Source organism: Jaculus jaculus, chromosome 2 (genome assembly GCF_020740685.1).
Source record: "Jaculus jaculus isolate mJacJac1 chromosome 2, mJacJac1.mat.Y.cur, whole genome shotgun sequence".
NCBI lineage: Eukaryota > Metazoa > Chordata > Mammalia > Rodentia > Dipodidae > Jaculus > Jaculus jaculus.
The window spans coordinates 138,845,237-138,868,225 of NC_059103.1; the positions used below are offsets into that span (position 1 = coordinate 138,845,237).

The window sequence follows — 22,989 nt, forward strand, 5'->3', positions numbered from 1 at the left end:
TGGGAAGGGGGTGTACACATAAGTTGGGATCAATTCTATAGGTGTTGCCCACATGTTTTTGGTTTTTCAAGAAAGAGACTCTTAAACTTGGATGAGTAGGCTAGAATTGCTAGCCATTGAGTCCCAGGGATCTGCCTGTCTCTGCCTCCTCAGCACTGGGATTATGAGCATATACTACCAGGCCTGACTGGTTTCTTGTTTGGTTGGTTGGTTTGGTTGTATACATGCCTGCTGAGAACCATACTCAGAGCCTCATGCTTGAAAAATTAAGTTTATCCACTGAGCTATCTTCCTAGCCCTGACCTGCATTTCTTATTTGAAAATATGTAAGCTAGAAGGAAGTATCAACAGTGAAAAAAAGCTGGGCATGGTGGCACATGCCTTTAATTCCAGCACTTGGGAAGCAGAGGTAGGAGGATCTCCATGAGTTTGAGGCCACCTGAGACTCCTTAGTGAATTCCAGGTCAGCCCGAGTTACAGTGAGACCCTACCTCAAAAAAAAAAAAAAAAAAAAAAAAAAAATTGAAAAAAAAAACCTGTTAACTATAAATTCTCTAGCAAAACTACATTTTTGAATAAAAAAATCAATAGTGTATATTATGACATAAAGAGCAGTCACTAAGAAAATTATGCAGAGACAATTTATTGACAATTAATTAAATCAATTAAAATCAATATTCTCTTTTCAAAAACATTTTATTCATTTATTTGAAAGCAGAGAGAGGTGGAGAGACAGACAAACAGATAGAGAATGGGCACATCAGGAACCCTAGCTACTGCAGATGAATTCCAGATGCTTGGGCTACTTGGTGCCTCTGAAGTTATGTGGTACTGGGGAATTGAACATGGGTCACTAAGCTCTGCAGGCAAGTGCCTTAACCACTGAGCACTCTCTCCAGCCTGAGATGTTCTTAAGCAGTGGAAAACTGGAAGAAGGAGACGTCACCAGATGTTCGCCTAAAGAAGAATGAAAGAATGACCATTGAACAAAAGAAACAATAGAAGAGAGAACCTTGGTACACCAGGGAGGAAGGAAGAAACACCTACAAAAATTGGGTGTCTGCAATGAATTGTCTTTATGAGCTTTTTAAAAATTACAATTGATTATTGAAATGACACCTGATACTGAAAGACATATCTAAAAATAGGGAGAGAAAATAAAGGTTTCAGACAAAGCAGCAAATTTGGATCCTTGGATACAGTCTTGATATTAGGTCACACATGTATATTATGACATAAAGAGCAGTCACTAAGAAAATTATGCAGAGATAGACTCTAATGTACCAGAAGTATATTGCAAAATCCCATTGCTGAAGGTACTCCATTGTAAGTTACAGGACACTGGAAGTGAGTTGGAAGTCTTCTCTCCACTGACTAGCTGTCACAGAGTTGGAAAGAGCAATGTGTCTGGCTGGGGGAAAACAACCATCAATAATCTTATCTAATGATGGATCCACCTTGTATGCAACATCACTGCCCCACTAACTATTCCAAGATCTACCTATAGACACAATAGTGACATATCTGTTTGCTCCCTGGGAGGGAATTCATGCCTGGTGCTGACAACCTAGCCTAAAATGTATAGCTATGAAGTTCATAGGTTCTAGGGAGAAGCTGCTGCTGTTATTTTACTAAATATTTATGCTTTGTCCATCAAATTGCCCTCTGAAGGTTTATGTTTACGCCAGTAGATAGCACTGCTCTCTTTTGGTCAGAGAAGGTTTCTTTGACAGATGGTAGGGAGTGCCAGGGAGACTCAAAAATTGTCAAAGGGCATTAAATAAGTCTTTTCTATCACGTCTTCAAGGGCTCATGGAATGTTTTGGCAGAGTGGGTTTCAAGATTGTAAGAACCAGATTATGTGGAGGAAAACTTTGGGACACTATCCTCTGGTCATGAAGTAGGCACTGCATTTATGACATCATAGCATCTGCCTTTGCTCTATAACACCCACACAATAGTGAGCCCTCTTCCCTTCCACATGGGTGATGGAGGAAGGCAACAAAAGACATCAAATGGAAGAGGCTGTAGTTGGAAAGAGGAAAGGTTCAATGAAAGTGAGCAGGGAAGTGGGGACAAAAGAAGGTAATGGGAAAGAATTATGGCCAAATTACAGTATGATCATATATGAAAATTGACAAAAATAATTTAAAGCACTGTAAATATCACATGACAATTCAATGGTGATCATGAAAAGTCTTTCTCAAATAGTTCTGGGACAGCTGTATGCAAGCATGCAAAAGAAACTAATTTTTAAGAAATTAAGTATGGTTACATATATATGTATTGTGTGTGTGTGTGTGTGTGTGTGTGTGTGTTTTACTTGACATGCATTTGTTGGGGAAATCAGAAACTTATAATCTGTACTTTCTAGCTCTTGTTGCAAAATCAGAAAGACTTGATAATGTGGTTTAAATTCCACCCAACATGGCAACAGCTACAAGGAACAGATAAGTACTTCCTGTTGTAAGTGAGGCAGGAGTTTTCATCTCTACTGTGGTTTAGCAAATTTGTCAGTGAGTACCAAAGGAAGACTCAGAAGGCTTCTATTCCCATTGTCTTTGTGAAAATTGAAGTAATACATTCATGAAGTTACGTAACAAAATAACAAGACGGGAATTCATTTGTAGATTTTCTCTACTGATTGTGGCTAAATAACATATACATCTTTCTTTAGCATAAAGGTGGAGCCCAAGACCAAAGGACTAAAGCAGCAACAGCAGCAGCATAAGAAACTCCTGGCAGCCATGCTTTCGCAGGATTCCTTCGAGTCCATCCACAGTCCTACACCGTCTGTAACGGAAGAAGACATTGATAATGAAGATGATGCAATGGAGTTGCTGGGTAATTTTAAAAATTAATCATTTCTCTTTTTCCTCTTTTCTGGCATTGTAAAAGTGTGCAGATATTAAGGGATTTTAAAAGTTTTGAATAGTTTTTGTCTTAAGGAAAAGAAACCATTTAACATACACTTTCTAGATATTAGACTTCAACGAAGTTGCATGTAAGGACTAAGTTGAAAGCATGACATGCTCATTAGACTCTATTTTGTGCTTTGTACATGCAGCACTCTATCACATGGCTGCTTAATCAAGCTTTATTCTGTGCACAATTGTGATAAATATTCAAATCTGTCTGCTTTATTTTCTGACTATAATTGCCTTGATTTCACTTATTGTCTATGTGATATACTCTTATGCCAAGACGTCCCTCTTACTTTAAGAATGCTTTAAAAAGTAAAATTAATTGAAAGATATAGATAGAAAATTAATGTTTATGTTTTTCATAAATGATAGGCACATTTACAGAGATCTCAAAGTCTATAAGCTCATGCCTTCCATAAATCCTTCACTAATACATAATGTAGCTCTACTTTTACTCGTTTTTAGTGAAGCAAATGTGTGCTTCTGTTCCAATAGAAATCTCTTCATGTGCTTTTTAGTTGAACTTAACTTTTGTAAGTTTATTCTTCCTAAAGGAAGGAAATGAAAACATTTTAGAGCAATCCACATATAAAATGATATTTTAATTAAATTATTCCAACTATTCTTTTATGGATGATTAATACAATCTCCATTGTATTTAGCTGGAAAGAAAATGCATAGTATAACAATTTGGAAATTTCAAAATGTACATATAGAATATGGAATCTGCCCCCACCTAAAAAAAATAGCTATTTAAAACAAAACAAAAAGAAAAAGTTTTCAAAACTGGATTTCTTAGTTTAAGTGTTGATGGCCGTAAATCACTTCCATTATTCATTATAATAAATGATATAGGTCTCCATGCATACAGCTACAAGGGTGTTAATGAGCCAGTGATGGAACATTCAAAGATGTCTTCTAATGCTGTAATGACTAGCTTGATTCTAGCATTCAAGAGGCTATATCATGACCTAATTTTCTCCATGCTATTCATCTTTTTTAATGAAAACAATTAAGCAATTGAGTCTTATTTCTACATTTCCACATTACTAGTATGGCACAGGTGAGAGATGGGTTCATGGTACTGTCACCCAGCTTCTATTTACTAAACACTTATGTGCTAGGCTCAGGGATTTATCCTAGGGACATAAAGTTAAATAACAATGGTCTCTATTTGTAGGAACTTGAGAGTCTAGTATTCCAAGGCAACATGTTAAAACATCATATCCATGGTGTTCTAAACCTATGACAATTGGATTAGCACTCAGTAACATACACAGGTCACTCCCAGTACAGAAGTGAGGAAAGTGATTATTCTGGGAAGTCCTGAAGAACAAAATGTACCAGTTACGAGGTGAAGTGTCAACGTCATTACCCCTGGAGGATTGCCTGCGCAGGTATGGGGTCTTTTGCAACTGTGCCTATATACTGTTCATCTCTTTTGGTCACTAGCAGTGAAAGGGCCAACAAGAGATTCTTTAAGCAGACTCAAGTGTCTACTATGTGATCTTCCTAGACTTTATCTGCTCTGTTTCTTATCTTCCTAGCTGAGGTCCAGAGGGTTGGGTTTTGGACTCTACCTATGATGAGCAATTATTAACCTACTCTTGCCACTTCCATCTTTCATTTTAGATGTCTTAATAAAACATTGAGGGTTTGGACTTTTTCTGTGTAATCCCACTTATCTCAATACAGGTGGCTGATACTATAATAATGTTGATATCTAAGTTATGAAATTTCCCTATGATAAGACAGAATGTTCCAAGCATACTGTGAGATACTCTAAAATAATGTCACACACAATTTCCTTTATTGGCAGCTTGTTCCAGAGGAATATATGATTGTGTCTGTTTGACTAATATGCAAATGTTAGTATCATGAAAAATTGTGAGAAGTTGAATTTTAGTATAGAGAATCATGGTAAGATGTAACTGAACATTTTGTATTTAAAATAGTTCTTTGAATATACAGTATGGTATAGAAAGTGTTTACTATTACAACAGTGTCTTTAAGAGTTTAACTTATCAAAATATCTATTCTGTGATAGAACTATCTTAAAAACAATGCATGGGAAGCATTTTGTAAATTTTGTGAATTGATAAGATATGATTAGCCAACATTATTATAAGAACATGATTATTCATCAATATGATTGATTAATTTAAGGGAAAATCTTTTAGTTGAACTAGTTCATGTAAATAAAACTAATGACTCAGATTCTTGTTTTGTTTATTAAATCTAGCATTTATAATATGTGTGGCTCAATAGAAAACCATTGAATTGTGTAATCATGCAACTTTGAATTAAGCATGTGAAAATAGAATTCCACATCCATAATTTCTAGTAGATTAATTTTTATAAGATTATTTTTAATATTGTACACAGATACATAGCATGAAAGTAACTTATTATGAAGTAACTATTATGAGATAATAAAATATACAAATTTGTGGATTAAAACAAAGACTCAAAATTTTAAGCACCTCTGAAATTTGCTAGTTAATCAAAATCTTCAATAACATATCTGCTTGACCACCCATAGTAAGTCTCAACTGTAAATGTAAATGGCATTTTAAATATTCTAGTAAATATGCCTATAAATAATGACCACAGTGAGTAAAGGATCTTTAAAAAGAAGCACCACACTTCTTAAAACTTCATTAAAGTAAATAATTTTGGAAATAAAGAGACTTGATATTTTATTTTATTATTTTTTGTTTATTTTTATTTATTTGAGAGTGACAGAGAGAGAAAGAGTAAGAGAGAGAAAGAGAGAGAATGGGCGCGCCAGGGCTTCCAGCCACTGCAAACGAACTCCAGACACGTGTGCCCCCTTATGCATCTGGCTATAGTGGGTCCTGGGGAATCAAGCCTCGAACCAGGGTCCTTAGGCTTCACAGGCAAGTGCTTAACCGCTAAGCCATCTCTCCAGCCCGAGACTTGATATTTTAGAAGAGTAGATTTATAAAGTCATATATTGTGCTCCTTTATTGTCAGATAAAATTCGAGAAATTGTCAGTTTAAAAGATATTTCATTTTATAGCCAGGTGTGGTGGCACATGCCTTTAATCCCAGCAATTGGGAAGCAGAGGTAGGAGGATCACCATGAGTTCAAGGTCACATAGTGAGCTACAGTGAGACCTATAAATGTGTTCTTATTCACTATATTGTATGCATTTATCATCTTATTGTTGTTAAAACTCATATTTTAATGTTTTTGATTATTTTCTAATTATTTATTCTGGTTTACACTCATTTTCTTCATGATTTATAATAACAATACTCATTGGGATTATTTAAAAGGGAGGACTGCTTTTTAACAGATTTTATTGTGTAATGTTATGTTACTTGTTTAAAAAAAAACTTTCAGGCTTTCTTAAGAGTTATTACTGAGGGAAGTATTCTAAAAAATATCATCTATATATGCTAAGAAAAGCATTAGTCATATTTTATAATTTCTAGCATTATATCATAGTTATATGAATTAAAAATTCAAATCAAAATTACATTGTCCAAAACAAATAAGCTTGTGCAAATGAAGTGTACTTATTTTTAAATTACTAATCTAGAAGTATACATATAGTGACATTGCTGAATGCAGTTTGTCACATCAAAATATCTTACCAGTTTTTTATAAAATGCAAATATAATATACTAGAAGGACTCTTTGCAATAAGCAACTCTTGGCAACTCTGTTTATATTGTGATTAAGATGCCATAAGGTAAACACTCCCTGCCTGTTGTTTCTTGAGTTCGGCACTTCTTCAAACAGTGAGCTCCCATACTGGAAAAAAAGCATATGGATTCCACCTGCAATCTAGATGCTGTCACTCAATGATGTAAAAAGTTAAAAGACAGGAAGGGGCCAGTAGTTTTTTTTAAATTCCTATCTATCTATGTACCTATATTTAAATAATTTAACTTATACAGGAAGCCAGTCTGAAACACTGAGAATCATGAATACAAACGTTTTCTTCTTTCACATCTTTATAGCACTGATCAGTAAAAGTAACAGAGCAACGTGTAAATTGTCGGTCAATGAGGACTCTTCACAAAATGGTTGTTTGTAAAAATGCTGAGAACTTGCAAAAGTTAAACATATGAATTCATCAATATTGCCTATAAGTTGCTTAAAATTCTACTTTTAAATTTATTAAGCACAATAGAAAGTCAACTAATAAAGAATTAGTTACTATTAAGGATTAAATGCCCAATTTCGTGACATATTAAGATATAGCAATTTTGCTTTTAGAGGCCCCCAACACCTCATCACTGAAGCAGACCAAAAATGAACCCAATATGGCTCAGGGAAATTTTGCAGAAGAGGGGCGGAAAGAATGTCAGAGCCACATGTTGCGTCATGATATACAGAGACATTTATCGTACCAATAACAGTGGGCTAACTTCACAATGCACGACCCATATACCTCAACAAGGAGGGGCCAATGGGGAGGGGGTAGGTCACGGATGAGCCTAATAATGGTACCAAACTGCCTGTGCTTGCAGAATAGAAAACTAATAAAAAATATTTTATTTATTCACTTATTTATTTGTTTGAGAAAGAGGGAGGCAGATAGGGAGAGAGAATGGGTATGCCAGGACCTCTAGCCACTGCAAACAAACTCCAGATATATGTGCCACCTGTGCATCTGGCTTACGTGGATCCTGGGGAATTGAACTGGGGTCCTTAGGCTTCTCAGGCAAATGCCTTAACCACTAATCCATTTCCCCAGCCCAAGATATAGGAGTTTTAAGAACTACTAAAGTTATTATTCTAGATCTCACAGATACTTAATAAGATTATTTCCAACCAACCTCAATCTAAGTAGGTCTCATCTTCAAATTTATGGTATTCTAAAAAACTTATTAATTATATCGGTATTTGATGACCACACTTAAACAAACATAGAAAATCTACAGATGTGCTTTTAAATATTTACCAAAGCAATCAGTGTGACTAAAAGCTAGGACCACATGAAAATACCTTCACATGCTGTTTGGTTATAACAGAAGCCCTGTGACATGTTCCAGTGTTTGCACCCATGTTTCTGAATTCTAACCTCAGTTGGCTTCCATGCCATCACTGCCCATGCAAATGCCACATGTGTGGTGTCAGAAGCACTTGCCTGTCCCATCTTTCATGCAGCAAGTATCATGGGCCTGCCAGCCAAACAGTACTAGTTCAGATTAATATGCAACCTGATAAACAGTGCATCTTACGCTTCTAAATTATATTGACCTTTTAGAGCTTGGGATTGAAGGTGAATATGGAGAGGATAGGCTGTGGAAGAGGCAGGGCTTCCACTCTCAGTCCATCTATTCATTTGTAAGATTTTAATTTCACAGTTGTGCATCTGTCATTTACAAGTGACTGCATGGTTTTAGGAGTTCAACTCTAAACAAATACAGATAATTTGACTGTGGGGTGTGAGCCTCAGGATTTGCTGATGAGTTACCTGGGGCAGGGGAGGGGGTTGAAATGCAGATTCCTGGGTTCCCTGCCCTCAGCTTTTGGTTCATAAAATTTGGACAGAGACCATCAGTAGCCATGCCATCATCACTACTTTCCACTGCAAGTGGTCTGTAGAACACACAAGAATGCCGACATAAGGAGCTGTCTTCAGTGAACCTTTGGCTTAGATACAATATTTTCTAGAAGCAGGTTGAATAAAATGAGTCTAAGTTTTACTGGAGGTGGTCATGAAATAGAGGTTTCTGAGTTAACCAGTGTATTTTCTGAAAACAAAAGTCTTGCTAACAAATTTTGGCTAATGCAGTTTGTATTACCTTATTTTCTGTCTTCATTCCTGATAAATTTTACAGGAGCAGTTGAAATATGAGCTACTTAGGAGGGAAAGTTACATATCATGAATTAGAACAAGCACTGACTTCAAGAAGCATTTCTTTCTGATTTGACTTTATCATATTAAACTTTATTTAGGATTTTTACTTTCTTTTTGTTAAAAGTGACTCCTAGCCCTCTTCATTGCCATATAGACTTATTTGTTTTGTATTTGCTATTGTATTCATTTTTCATTATTTTCCTTCTTTATTTTATCCTGCAACATAATATCAGATCATTTGCAAATGAGAACCAAGATAGCAATGCAGATATTACTCTTAAATAACTAAAATACAATATAATATAATATGCCACACATATAATCTCACATGGTTTACACTTACGTTGTGTAACAAGATAAGTGTCACTTTTCTTTCTGTAAAACATATTAACCTAGCACAATAAAGCCAATACTTTGCAAGCCAATTCTAAACACATGCACAAATTATTGATAGCTGACCTTCATGTCAGTTGTATGCCACCTGAATGTGCATCTATTTGTATGAGAGTTATTTCCAAGTATATGTGTGCAGGTTTGCCTAATATGTATTTATCATTTTGAATAAATTACAAAATGTTTTATGCATAACCATGTCAGAAATTGAAATCTTTTATATATATATGTGATAGCTTTTCAGTGTGTATTTTTCAAACACTGTAGCCACAGTATGATGTGGCATATGCCTCATATAGTTGAAAAGCAGTGCTAATATTTCAAGAGCCAAGTCCATTCTCGTGCTGCCTCTGGCAAGTTGTGTTACTTTGTAGTTGTTGCTAACCCCTGAGCTGTATGTAATTACTTCAAAATGCTCACAGCACCATATGATCTACACCAGACATGGTGAGGAGGCAATAATAAAACATTCATTGACTACTAACCTTAAAAGTTACCAGTAGCTTTGTAATCCAGAGTGTATCACATTTGGTGTAGGATGTAGAGAAAATTATTCCATCATCTTTAAATCTCATATAAATTTATACTTCCTATAAAGAAAAAAATGAAAAAAAAATATATATCGTTGCTAGCAAGGGTACAACCTGGGAAAAGAATAGCAAGGTGGAACAAGAGTAGATATAGGAAAACTTAACATTTGTATCATGCTTGCATGCTTCTGTAAAAATAAAATCATAAATGTGTTGAATATATACATGTTTTAAAAGTCCTTTTTTTCTATTGATAAGTATGAAAATATTTGGATAATACAATATTCATTGTATGATCAAATCTGAACCAAATTCAATAGCAGTGTTAAATATTATTAGGAATTTGTTGCTTTTGAAATAAACTTGCCCTTTTGAAATACTTAGTACATGGTGATGTCATACTTCAAGATGATGTGTTTAGCTATGATGGTCATTTTTATATAGTTTGATATTTTTGGCTCTATGTAAAATCTATTTGAAAGTAGTGCTTACTCACAACTTTATTTTTTGTTGATTTGAAATGTGCAAATAATTTAGCAATTATTTGCATCTTAACATTAAAATGAATAGATATCAAAGTTGCATTACAATTCTTTTTTACTGAATTCTTCAGACCTGATTGTGTAGCTATGGGAATCTGTTTAGATATCTATATACCACATCACTGACAATATCACAAATCTTGCTAATTATGTCTATCATCTGAGAAACAATTGTGATTTTGAAATAAAGCTTTCTTCATTAAAAACAAAACTTTCAACTAATATTTTATAAACATTTTTGAAATACTAAATATTTAAGTGGATCATATATATGTCTTTTAGAATGAAAGTATGACTTTATCTCAAATTTCTTGTACTCTGTAATTTCAGACAGAAAATATGCTAACCTATAATAAATATATCCATTTATTACTATAAAGCTTTTCAAATAAAAAAGCATTAAGAAATACAGTGGGAAAAATACCCCAGGAGATCAGTTACATCCAATGATTTTATTGTATTTCTCAATTTCTAAATTAATTTATTATTTATTTTGATGTTATGAAGTAGGGTCTTGCACTAGCCTAGGATGTCCTGGAATTCACTATGTAGTCTCAGGATGGCCTTGAAATCACAGAGATCCTCCTACCTCTACCCCCCTAGTGATGAGATTAAAGGTGTGTGCCCAGCTATATTTCTCAATTTTTTAATATCTTTGTGTAAAAACTAGTTAAATGCTTTATGTTTATATAGCTAAATTAATTTATATTAGAATGGTCGAGATCTTGAAAACTTGCTTTTCCAAGAATTGTAGAATGGGGTTTAATGGCCAGCTTTTTTTTCCATCTCTTAAGTGCTAGCATATTTACTTTTTTTAAAAAAAATTTTATTTATTTATTTGAGAGCGACAGACACAGAGAGAAAGACAGATAAAGGGAGAGAGAGAGAATGGGCGCACCAGGGCTTCCAGCCTCTGCAAATGAACTCCAGACGCATGCACCCCCTTGTGCATCTGGCTACCATGGGACCTGGGGAACCGAGCCTCGAACCGGGGTCCTTAGGCTTCACAGGCAAGCACTTAAGCGCTTATTTGCCTTCCTTTCACTCGCTCTCTTTATGTGTGTGTGTGTGTGTGTGTTTCTGTGTTGATGAACATGCCAGAGTCTCTTGCTGCCACAAATCAATTCTAGATGTTCTCACCAATTTTGTATCTGGCTGTATGTGGGTGCTGGGGAAGTGAACGTGGGCTGGCTGGTTTTCCAAACAACTGGTTTTAATAACTGAGCCAAGGGCTGGAGGGATGGCTTAGCAGTTAAGGCATTTGCTTGCAAAGCCAAAGGACCCAGGTTCGATTCCCTAGGACCCACGTTAGCCAGATGCATAAGGGGGCGCATGCATCTGGAGTTTGTTTGCAGTGGCTGGAGGCTCTGGCATGCCCATTCTCTCTCTCTCCCTTTATCTGTCTTTCTCTCTGTGTCTGTCACTCTCAATATACTGACCTGTTCTTCCATTCAAAAACGTTGCCTTTATTATAAAAAAGCATTATTATGCTTGTTTTTTTTCTAACAATTTGATTGAACATTCTGTTTTAGTAATGTGAAATACTCAAACTTTTTAAAAAATTATTAATAATGTTTATGTGCATTTGCTTTTGTTACTAGGTTACTTGCTTCCATGATTCGTAGTCATGGATGATTGGGGTTCTGTAGCCTACAGAAGTTCTCTGGTTTGTAGAACCATGGACATAGAATCATGGGCCCCATGAACCTCAATCTATGATGGAAATAGAGGATTCAGCCATGTAAGACTGGCTCAAAGAGGTCAACAGTTTTTAAAGCTTATACATGCTGTATTCCTTTTCCTACTGCATGGCATTCTCTTATCCTTTCACAGTACAGCAACTCTGTAACCCATAATATAATCCAACTTATGAAGAGATGAAAGAGATAGAACCTTTATCCATGTTCCAATCCTGGGCATTTCTCTTTATGGATATCCAACATTTATGGTCTGAAACTTCCTCAAATAACATTGTTAATATTTCAACACCATATTAGTTATGTATCTTGGCAGCCAAGTTAAGGGCGACTGTGGGTATGTGTGTGTAATATGTGGGGTGTATGTGATGTGTGAGTGTGTGTGTGTGTGTGTGTGTGTCCATGTGGCACACCCTGCAGTTGCCCATCTGCAGTGGCCGGAGGGGCATTTCAGGTGTCCTGTTCCGTTGCTCTTCTTCCCACTCTTAAGTGAGCAGAAGTCGCTTTCCAATTGTTGTTGTCAGATATGCATTGTTGGCAGAAAATACCCAACCAAGAACAGCTTGTGGGAAAAAAGGTTGATTTTGTCTTACAGACATGATGGCAGAGGAAAATGATAGCATGAGCAGAGGGTGGACGTGACCTGCTGGCCAACATCAGATGGACAACAGTGAGAGGACAGTGTCCCAAACACTGGCAAGGGGAAACTGGCTACAATACCCATAAGCCTGTCCCCAACAATACACTGCCTCCAGGAGGTTAATTCCCAAATCTACATCAGCTAGGAACCTATTCAGAACACCTAAGTTTATGGGGGACACCTGAGTCAAACCACTATATTAATCTTAGACCTTACTGTTTTGGGGTCAGAAGCACAAGTGATTGTTCTCTGATCCTTACAGGGCTGGGGATACAGATGTGTGTGGTCACTCTCAGCTGTTTATGTATGTACTGATGATGGAACCCAAGAGATTTCTCAGACCTCCTGAGGCCCTTATGCTTACACAGGAAATGCCCTTTAACCACTGAGCTTTCTCTCCAGTCTGTGGACATATTCTATAGAAAATTGTTTAAGATAGAAATTCTGAGTGACCTTTATTTCTATTCTGATGAGGAAAATTGAGAATGTGAGGAGGTACTTGTGGTGGTTTGATTCACATGTCCTCCATAAATTTATATGTGCTGATTGCTAGGTTCCCAGCTGATGGAGATTTGGAAATGAATGCCTCTTGGAGGCAACGTATTGTTGGGGGCGGGCTTATGGTTATTATAGCCATTTTCCCCATGCCAGTGTTTGGCACACTCTCCTGTTGGTATTGTCCACGTTATGTTGGCCAGGGGGGTGATGTATACTCTCTGCTCATGCCATCATTTCCCCTGCCATCCTGGATCTTCTCCTCAAGTCTATAAGCCAAAGTAAATCTTTTTTTCCCCCCCAAAAGCTGATCTTGGTCAGGTGATTTCGGCCAGCAATGTGAACTTGACTGCAACAGTACTCTTCACCATTAAAGCTCTTAACTGAGATTAAAAAAAAGAATCCTAAGACCATACATTAAAAAAAAAAAGGAAATAAAAACACAGAAGTCCTGGAAAAAGATGGCTTAGCTGTTAAGGCAGTTGCCTGCAAAGCCCTAGAACCCAGGTTTGATTCCCCAGTACCCAATTAAGCCCAATGCACAAAGTGACATGTGTGTTTGAAGTTCATTTACACTAGCTAGAGGCCCTAGCATGCCCATTCTCTCTCTCTCTCTCTCTCTCTCTCTCTCTCTCTCTCTCTCTCTCTCTCTCACCCTCTCTTTTTCTCTCATAAATAAAATAAAAATATTATTTTAAAACCCTCAAAATCCAGAAAGCAGTATTCCTTTTACAATGAAGTTCAGGTTATTTTTTATGGGCATATTCCTTTTCCTGTCAAGAGACAAACATAAGTTTTCTTTTTAAAATGCTGTCTTTTACCCAGTGTCAACCTCTGGCCTGCACACACATGCACACATACATGTATACACATTTATGCAGACACACGTGAACATAGTTATTCACACTCACCACACACATATATACAGGCAAAACAAAAAAAGAAATGCTGCCTTTGCTTAAAACAGATGTTCTCACCATAAAGGATAATGCTACCATAATATACACATTTATAAATTTAATACTACTTTCTTGATTATATCACTGATTTCTTTTATAACCAGGGATTAAAATAGCTTCTCAGTTTAAAAAAGCCAAAGAAACACAGCAGCACAAGATCAGCCATACCTGCTCCTTCTGCACAGTAGCTCTATGATCTTGACATGCCTAGTTACCCTGCCACTTCAGTGTCCAAATGTGGGGACTGCGTATGTGACTGCATTGCTTTTCCCTCCCCTCCTGCTCCTCCCCTTCCTTCCCTCTCCCCTTCCCTTATTTACATATAAAAGAGTTTCTGTTTAGTATTTTATTGAGAATCCTGTTTCTAACAGGTGGGATGTGCGGAGTAGTATGTATATTAAAAAAAAAAAAAAGACTCTAAGAAGATGGTGTTGGCAGAGCTAAGGAGCATTGCATTCGTCGGGGTCCTGTGTCTGAAAATAAGGTTGTTCTTGCCCAGAGAAAAGGCTCTTCAGTCCATGAAAGGGTCTGTGTTGTATGTCTGAAATGTGAATAGAGTAACAAATGCATTTCCCTGAGCTCCTTGGGCACTAAGAGGAGATTTGGGGGGGGGAAAGACAGCAGACATTAGGAATGATGACTACTACCTGAACTGAGAGCCACTCTTAGGGATGAGGTAAAATGTTTAAAAGGCCTAGGTAGATGAAATGCAAGGAAAGCTGTGGATCTGGATGTGGTAAGGCATACCTGTGCTTACAGCCCTCCCTCTGGACACAACCACAGGAAGATTGAAGTCTGGGATACATAGCAAAAGTCTGTCTTGAAAAACAAAACAAAGAAAAGCCATTTCTACAGATAGAAAGGGAAGGAGATCACCAATAACTCAATAATATAATATGATGTCAGACAATATTCAACATGCTTTAGAGAAAGCAATGCAAATAGGCCTCACCTCATGGCACAGTGCCTACCATAATTCAAAATAATAGAAGTAATACTGAGAGAAAGAGGAAGGAAAAGACAACACAAAATCAAGGTACATGAGCGTCCAATAAAAGCAGACTTTAGTGCTGGAGAATGGTTCAGCGGTTAAGGTGTTTGCCTGAAATGCCTAGGGAAAGCACCAACATTTAAAAATCAACACACGGGCTGGAGAGATGGCTTAGTGGTTAAGCACTTGCCTGTGAAGCCTAAGGACCTGGGTTTGTGGCTCAATCCCCCTTAGCCAGATGCACAAGGGGACACACGCATCTGGAGTTCATTTGCAGTGGCTGGAAGCCCTGGCGTGCCCTTTCTCTCTCAAATAAATAAATAAAAATGAACAAAATAATTTTAAAAAATCAACACACAGAATTAATGCCATTTTTAAAAATGTAAAAGGAAGGACCAAGGAGCTAGATGACTAACACCTGAACTGACAGGTCAGTTGATATTGTCAAAATTAAACAGCAAAGATTGTTTGTAAAAAGGAAAAGAAAATGCAAAGTACCTTAATGGCTAGTGGAGCAATATAAAATAAGATAGTTTATCAGAATTCCACAAATGGAGTGTAACCAATGAGCAAGAAAAATATTTTAGGAAACAATGACCATTTTTTCAAATTTGGTAAAGATCATGAACCTATATTATAGAAAGTTCCAAAAATGTGAGGCTTATTAACTATACCTAGCCATATTATAGTCAAAGTGACACAAGTTAATAATGAATGTAAAAAAGGGCTGGAGAGATTGCTTAGTGGTTAAGCTGCTTGCCAGCAAAGTCAAAGGACCTAGTTTTGATTCCCCAGTACCTACATAAAACCAGCGGTGGAGGCCCTGAAACACCCATTCTCTCCCTTATCTGTCTCTGCCTTTCTCTGTCTCTTTCCCTTTTAAATAAATAAAATAAATAAAAATATTTTTGAAAAACTTCAAACCCCTCCAGAGAGGAAGGGATTAAGAAACTCCAATCAATTGGGGAAAACAAAGTAGAAAGATAATAATCCAACACCTAAAGCATATTACAGTAAGTATTAAATAGGTGGCATTAAAATGAACAGTTTGTGAGCCTGGATAAACATTAAATTCCATGGTAATTATAAAATTAACAGTTTAAAAACCAGATAGGCTGGGAATAAAATAATAGGAAAAGATTCTGTATGTTAAAAGTAGACATAAGGGGCTGGAGAGATGGCTTAGCAGTTGAGCACTTGCCTGTGAAGCCTAAGGACCCCGGTTCGAGGCTCAGTTCCCCAGATCCCACGTTAGCCAGATGCACAAGGGGGCGCACGCATCTAGAGTTCGTTTGCAGAGGCTGGAAGCCCTGGTGCGCCCATTCTCTCTCTCCCCCTCTATCTGTCTTTCTCTCTGTGTCTGTCGCTCTCAAATAAATAAATTAATTAATTAATTAAAAAAAGTAGACATAAGGATAGTCAGATCAGCGGGTGGGTTTCAGTCTAGACAGAGACCTACACTCATGTGTGCCCAATTTCTTTTCAAGAAAGGAAATTTGATAGAGAAAGGGACTACTTCCTACCATTGCTTTTGGAATAGTAGGTCTGCATGAACATCTGTTTCATGCCCTTAACAAAATTAATTTCACATAAATTATGGGCCCAACCATAAAAGCAAAGAGTATAAAATTCATATAAGAAAATGTCAAATTTCTAACTTTGCTGTAGGCAAAATTTTCCTAGAGATACCAATATTAATAAGAAAATAGAAATTTGATAACTGGAGCTCATTAAAATTTATAAATTTCTTCATACAAAACTAAAAAGAAAATAAAAATTACAGACTCTGGACTGGAGAGATGGCTTAGCAGTTAAGGTGCTTGTGTGCAAAGCATATGGACCCAGCTTTAATTCTCCAGGTCCCACATAAGCCAGATACACATGGAGGTGCATTTGTCTGGAGTTTGTTTGCAGTGGCTAGAGGTCCTAGTGTGCCCATTCTTTCTCACTTTCTCTCCCTCTCTTTGTCTCTAATTAAAAAATAAAAATAAAAAAGTAAATGGTCTAAAGGCTTGAGACCTAGTGCCTAGAAGAAAATATGTATAATTTTTCTGGCAAAACCTCGACTTTAAGAGCATATACAAAACTAATGTTAATGCTTTTTTTCTTTGTTTGGTTTTTCGAGGTAGGGTCTCACTCTGGCCCAGGCTGATCTGGAACTCACTATGTAGTCCCTCAGGGTGGTCTCGAACTCACGGTGATCCTCCCACCTCTGCCTCCCAAGTACTGGGATTAAGGCGTGTGCCACCATACCCAGCTTTATTAATGCATTTTTAAAAGCATAAATAACCTAATAAAAGTTGGGGAAAGTCTCAGTAGACACGTCATAAAGCAAGATAAACAAATAGATAAGAAACATATGAAGAGTGTTCCACATCATCAGCCACCAGAGAAGCAGGAAATGAACCAAAAATGGGGCACTCCTTTCACCAAGCAGAATGGTGGAAATTAAAGACACTACAGTAAATGTTGCTCAGGATGGGACAGGCGTGGAATCCTCACACCGTGTTGAGTTTGGAGGAGACATCTGACCATTTCTCAGTTTCAGTACTCACCCTACGGCCTAGCAATTACTGTCTATGTTTTCAAGAGTCATGCTTATGGCCAGGTTTATAATACCAAGCTTGACTTCCTTCCTGTGTAACAGGCCTCAGATGAAATCAAGAGGCAGTTGGTTGCCTCTGTAACATTCGTGGCACTATTGCACCAGGGGGCATATTTTATCTGGCAGGTTGGCTGCACAGCTGGACTGATATGTTGATGTCTTCTCTCCCCTGGCATCTTGCATACCAACTTCTGGTACAAAAAAAAAAAAAAAAATCCTATATAATTCAAGTCTAGCTTAGTTTCTTTGTGTCCTACAAAAGAAATATGTGGTGTCTTCCCAATAAAGACTTACCATCTAGTTGTAATAGAATCTATGTACTCTTATAATTAGAAAGAGATTATTATAGAGAATATAGGTCAATCTTTGGTTACGTTTTGTTTTTTTTTTCATTATGTATCATTTAAACCACTGAGAGTTAAATTTTATTTTTGATTTTCACTAAATGTTTTTGTTCTTTGTTTTGACTCTTGGGTTTGTTGGTTGGTTGGTTTTAGTTTTGGCTTTGGTGTTGTTTTAGTCTTTTTGGTTTTTTGAGCTAGGGTCTCAGTACATAATCCAGGCTGGCCTCGGACTTGCTATGTAGCCCCAACTGGCCTCCATCTCTTAATCTTCTTGTCTAGGTTTGCAAGTATGTTCTACCATGTCCTTTTTGCGTCTTGATTTAATTGAGCATTTATGCAATTCAGTTTCTCTTCTTACTTAGTGTATTCGTTATTTACATTGGAGCCTGTAATACACATTTACAGTCAACCATGTCACTGTGAAGTTATACTATTCCCCATTATACCTAGTGCCTATACTTTATAATATAAAGTGATTGTAGTTTATTGGAATTCTTAACAGCCTTAATTGTTACTATTCATTATTGTGTTGGTTTGAACATATGCCTCCCCAAAGACTCAGGTGTTTTATTAGAGCCTGTAACTTGGGTCTCCGGCTGCCTGGCTGGAGGAAGAGGAAGTATTATTCAGGGCAGATCTTGGAATCCAGGCCAATGGTGTGTTTGGGGCATGTCTGAATTCCAACGCCAAAGTGTGTAGAGAGGGCTGAGGTCTGGTGAATATTTGTGCTTGCTGCTTTTTGGTGTTTGTTGGTTGCAGGTAGTTTCTATCTCTGCTTGGATTTATGAATGGGAGTCAGCTTCTTCTGCCACTGATGAAATTTCCCTTGGATTGGTCAGCTGAAATAAGTCCCTTTTTCCCATAAACTCTGTTTGTTTAACTATTTGACACAGCATCATAAAGCTGTCTGTAACAATTACATATATACATAACACAATATATGTATTTGTACAGACATTTATATAAACATAAACTTGAATACACTGTTCCCATTATGTTGAACAGATTTATCTGCTAAATTAATACTAAGAAAAAAGTATGTATTTTTATTTTCCCTTTAATTATTTATTTTCCAGTGTTGATCTTCTCCTTACACAGATTCATGATTCTGACCTACATCACTTCTTTTAATATTTTTCAAAAAACATATAACTGGTTACAAACTTGCTCAATTTTACCTTTCTGAGAAAGTTTTATCCTTTCCTTTTTAGGGAAGATCTTTGTATTCATTCAATTAGAGTATTACTACAAATTAATTGTGTCTAATACACGATTATCCTGTAATAGGATTTTAGGATTGTGTGGGCAGATTCTGCCTCAATACATTGAATATCTTACATAGGTCTCTTGTTGCTTACATGGTTTCTGAGAAGTTAAAGGTAATTATAAGTTTTATCCCCTGGTTTCCCTTAGGATTATCCGTTTCATTTGATTTTGTGCAGTTTGAATATACATAAGTGTAGTTTTGTTGATATTCATCCTGCCTGGTGTTTCTGGAATGCTTAGGTCTATCTTAGATTAGCTTGTGGGAACTTCTCAATGAGTGTTGTTTCAAATTTTATTTCTACTTTCTCTTTCCCCATGGTCTCTAGTGGTACTCTCATTTTGCAGATGAGCAAAAAAGATGTGTATGAACGTGTGTGTGTGTGTGTGTGTGTGTGTGTGTGTGTATGCATACACAATTCTATGGTATGTTTTGTGACATAGCATTTGGATCTTGTGTGTGTCAATGATTAGATATATGACTGGTCCTGGATGTTAAATCTCTCTCAGCCTCAGCTGCCTTGTCTGTATAATGCAGGTAATATGATGTATCATACTGGGATTTTATGAATGTTAAATGTGATGATCCATATAAAACATTTAATATAGTAACTAACCTGAATTTAAATATGTAAAATACTTTAAATTTCTAAGACAAGTGTTTTATGTTTACATTATAAAAACTTAATATATAAAATTTTATACCATAAACCTATAGAAATTTTATAGCCATTTTCTAATTCTTCAACATATTTGTCTTGAGGCACACAGATAAGGAATATTTTTAAGTATTACTTAAAATATATGTTACTAAATATATAATCTGTTTTTTTGAAGTTAAATTACTCAGATTATTTCAGCTTCTCCAAAGTCAAACCCAAAATAATTTCATAAAATTTTTGTTTGTTCTCCTTATCTTTCCCATAAAGCTTTTGTTATAGCATATGGTATCAACATATTTATTACCTCATATGAGAATATGAGTGGATGAAATCCATTTAAGGCAAAAAGGTATTTTTGTAAAAATGACAAATCTTTAGCTATCCTAACAAAGAAAAAATTATGGAAGCTTCAATTATTATGATCAGAAATGAATAATGGAAAATAATTGCTACCATTAGAGAAATTTTTCAAAAAGCTTTTTAAAAAGGAGTATTCTGGACAACCCTGTGCCAACAACTATATTGAACTATATAAATACACACACACACACACATTACCAACTAGCTCAAGAAGAAACTGAACAGATTTATAAATAAGAGATTGATTTAGCAATTTAGAAATCTAAGTGTAAATGTCTTTGTTGAATAATTCTGACAAACATTTAAAGTACTCCGTAAAGTGCTCCGTAAACTCTTCTAAAATAGGAGTGGAGAAAATACACACCAACTCTAAAGTCAGATAAGGACATTAAAATAAGATTGACTTCTATAATGGAAAGAAGCATAAAACTTCAACAGGCTACTAAGAATATGAATTCAGTAATATATAAGAAGATTATAGGCAGGACAAAGGGAGATTTGTCCCAAGAATATTAAGTCAGTATAACATAAATGTCCAGGTAATGTGACATACTAATATCATAGAACATTAAATTCACTTGCTCATCTGAATAGACAGAAAAAAAAAAAAAGAAGCTGACAACATTGTAACACCCTTCAAGTAATAGTTACATTACTTGTTGCTGTGAGCAAATGCCTGACAAAAATCCACTTAATGAAGGAAGGGTTTATTTTGGCCATACAAAGTGTTGGCATACATTCAGAGTATATCCCCGTCATGTCAGGGGAAGGTGTGGTGGCAGAAGAGGGAGACTGGCTGGTCACAGTGCATCTATAGTCAGGAAACTGAGAGTGATGAATGCTGCTGCTAAACTCACTTTCTCCTTCGCACTCAGTTCAGGAGCTTCATCCTATGGAATAGCACTCATAGATAGGGTGGGTCTTCCCACCTCAATTACTCTAATCAAGTTAATCCATCACAGCCTTGCCCACAGGCTTGTTTTCCTAGGGGATTCTAGGACCTATCAAGTTAGCAAGAAATATAAACTATCATACCCCATTATAGAATAGCAAATAAGAGTACATCTTCAATACAATAAAAGGAATTTGCAAAAATATCTATATCTACCATACTTGACAGTAAAATACAAAATAGTTGTTTGCTAAGAATTGAAACAAAAACCACACAGATATTCACTGGAGTCACTTCCATTTGACATTTTACTGACAGTTCTATCCAGAGTAGTTCAGTACGAAAAGAATCTACAATGGAATCTAGATTGTAAAGAAAGAGAAAAAAATAGTTGTAGTTGTCATGTTCTTTGACATAGAAAATCCTAAAGAATCATTAGAAAATCAAAATAAAATAAAAAATAAACCCAAAACAAAATAGTTCAAAAAGAATTCAGAATTAAAGAAATCAGTGTCTAGGACTCACTATTGATAATGATCAATAGTCTATAAATATACTCTCAATAATGAAGAAAAGGGCAAACAATTATACTAACCACAATATTAAAAAAAAAATACTTAAGAATAAGTTTAACTGAAGAAGTATGAATTTTGTACTCTGTTCAACTTCAAAATTCTGATTAAAAAAATTAAAAACTTTAGGCATTGTATAGCTACCCCAATGGGGCACAATATGTACTATATTCAATACTTTTCAAATTGGTTAAATAAAATCTCTATTAAAACAGAGTTGATTTTTTTGGTAGAAATTAAATTAATTCTAAAATGCATTTAGTAATTCAGTAAAAATATATTTGCAAAAGAACAGGATTAGAGGACTTTTGCCTCCTGTTTTCAAATCTTACTACAAAGCTAATGCAATCAAGATGGTGTAGTATTACTATAAAGAAAAACAGATCAATGGAATAAAATCAAGTGTCCAGAGTAAACTCTTAGCAATAAAAATGAGTTCATCTTTAGCTGCCCAGTTGTACCCAAGGACTAGGTGGTGGGAAGCGCTTGTGAAGCTAAAAGCACAGAAGCACAGGTCACTAAAAGGGGGAGACCCAACCACAGGGTTGTAAAATACTCCCTCCTCCATTATCTGCCACTGAGTTCAGAAAGGCCTGTTTACCACAGTTTCTTGTATCTAGTACAGCATGGCAGGCTTTGAAAAGAACATCACATAGCAAATAAAAAGGCAAACAAAAACAAATAAGCAAACAAAAATCTAAGGACTCAATTTAAACACAATACAAATCAGAACCTAGGTTTCTGATGTGACAGGGATGCTAGAATTACTGACTAGGAATTTTTTAGATCTCTTGCAGGTACCTCATGTTCCTGGACAAACACCCAACCAGAAGTGGATTATGAGAGGAAAGGGTTTATTGTGGGCATACAGAATCCAAGCTGTCTCACTTCCATAGATCCAAGCAGAGAGACCCCATCAAGCCAGTAAGCACCAAACAACCAGAGCTTAAACTATTCTGTCCACACCTAATAGGGCTGGACAAAGAGATCCTCTTTCTGACCAGGCTCTTCTAGCTAGAGACTCAAGTTGCAAGATCAATCTAAATTAAAACTGCCTGAGTCCACGGGACATATCACATATTACATACATACATATCACATATTTTAACCACCAAGATATCTATGATTGTGACACAAAGGGCTTTAATTTAGCTAACATTCAAGAAGAGACAGTCAATATAAGAAGAAATAGAAATTCCAAGAACCGAGCAAAATGCTGGATATCAAATATTGTAAGAGAAATGAATGCTTCTGATGGTTTCCTTGGTAAGCTTAGC

The 22,989-nt window shown here is 36.1% G+C and overlaps 1 protein-coding gene across 9 annotated transcripts in view; it reads left to right on the top strand.

Moving 5' to 3' along the window:
- The window catches only part of C2H8orf34 (chromosome 2 C8orf34 homolog), a 420,783-nt gene that overhangs the window by 147,404 nt on the left and 250,390 nt on the right, over nucleotides 1-22,989 (top strand). For all 9 annotated transcript variants that reach the window (XM_045144297.1, XM_045144298.1, XM_045144295.1 and 6 more), the window contains one exon: nucleotides 2,678-2,844. In XM_045144297.1, the coding sequence (XP_045000232.1) occupies nucleotides 2,678-2,844 (167 nt within the window). The remainder of the gene's footprint in view (nucleotides 1-2,677; nucleotides 2,845-22,989) is intronic.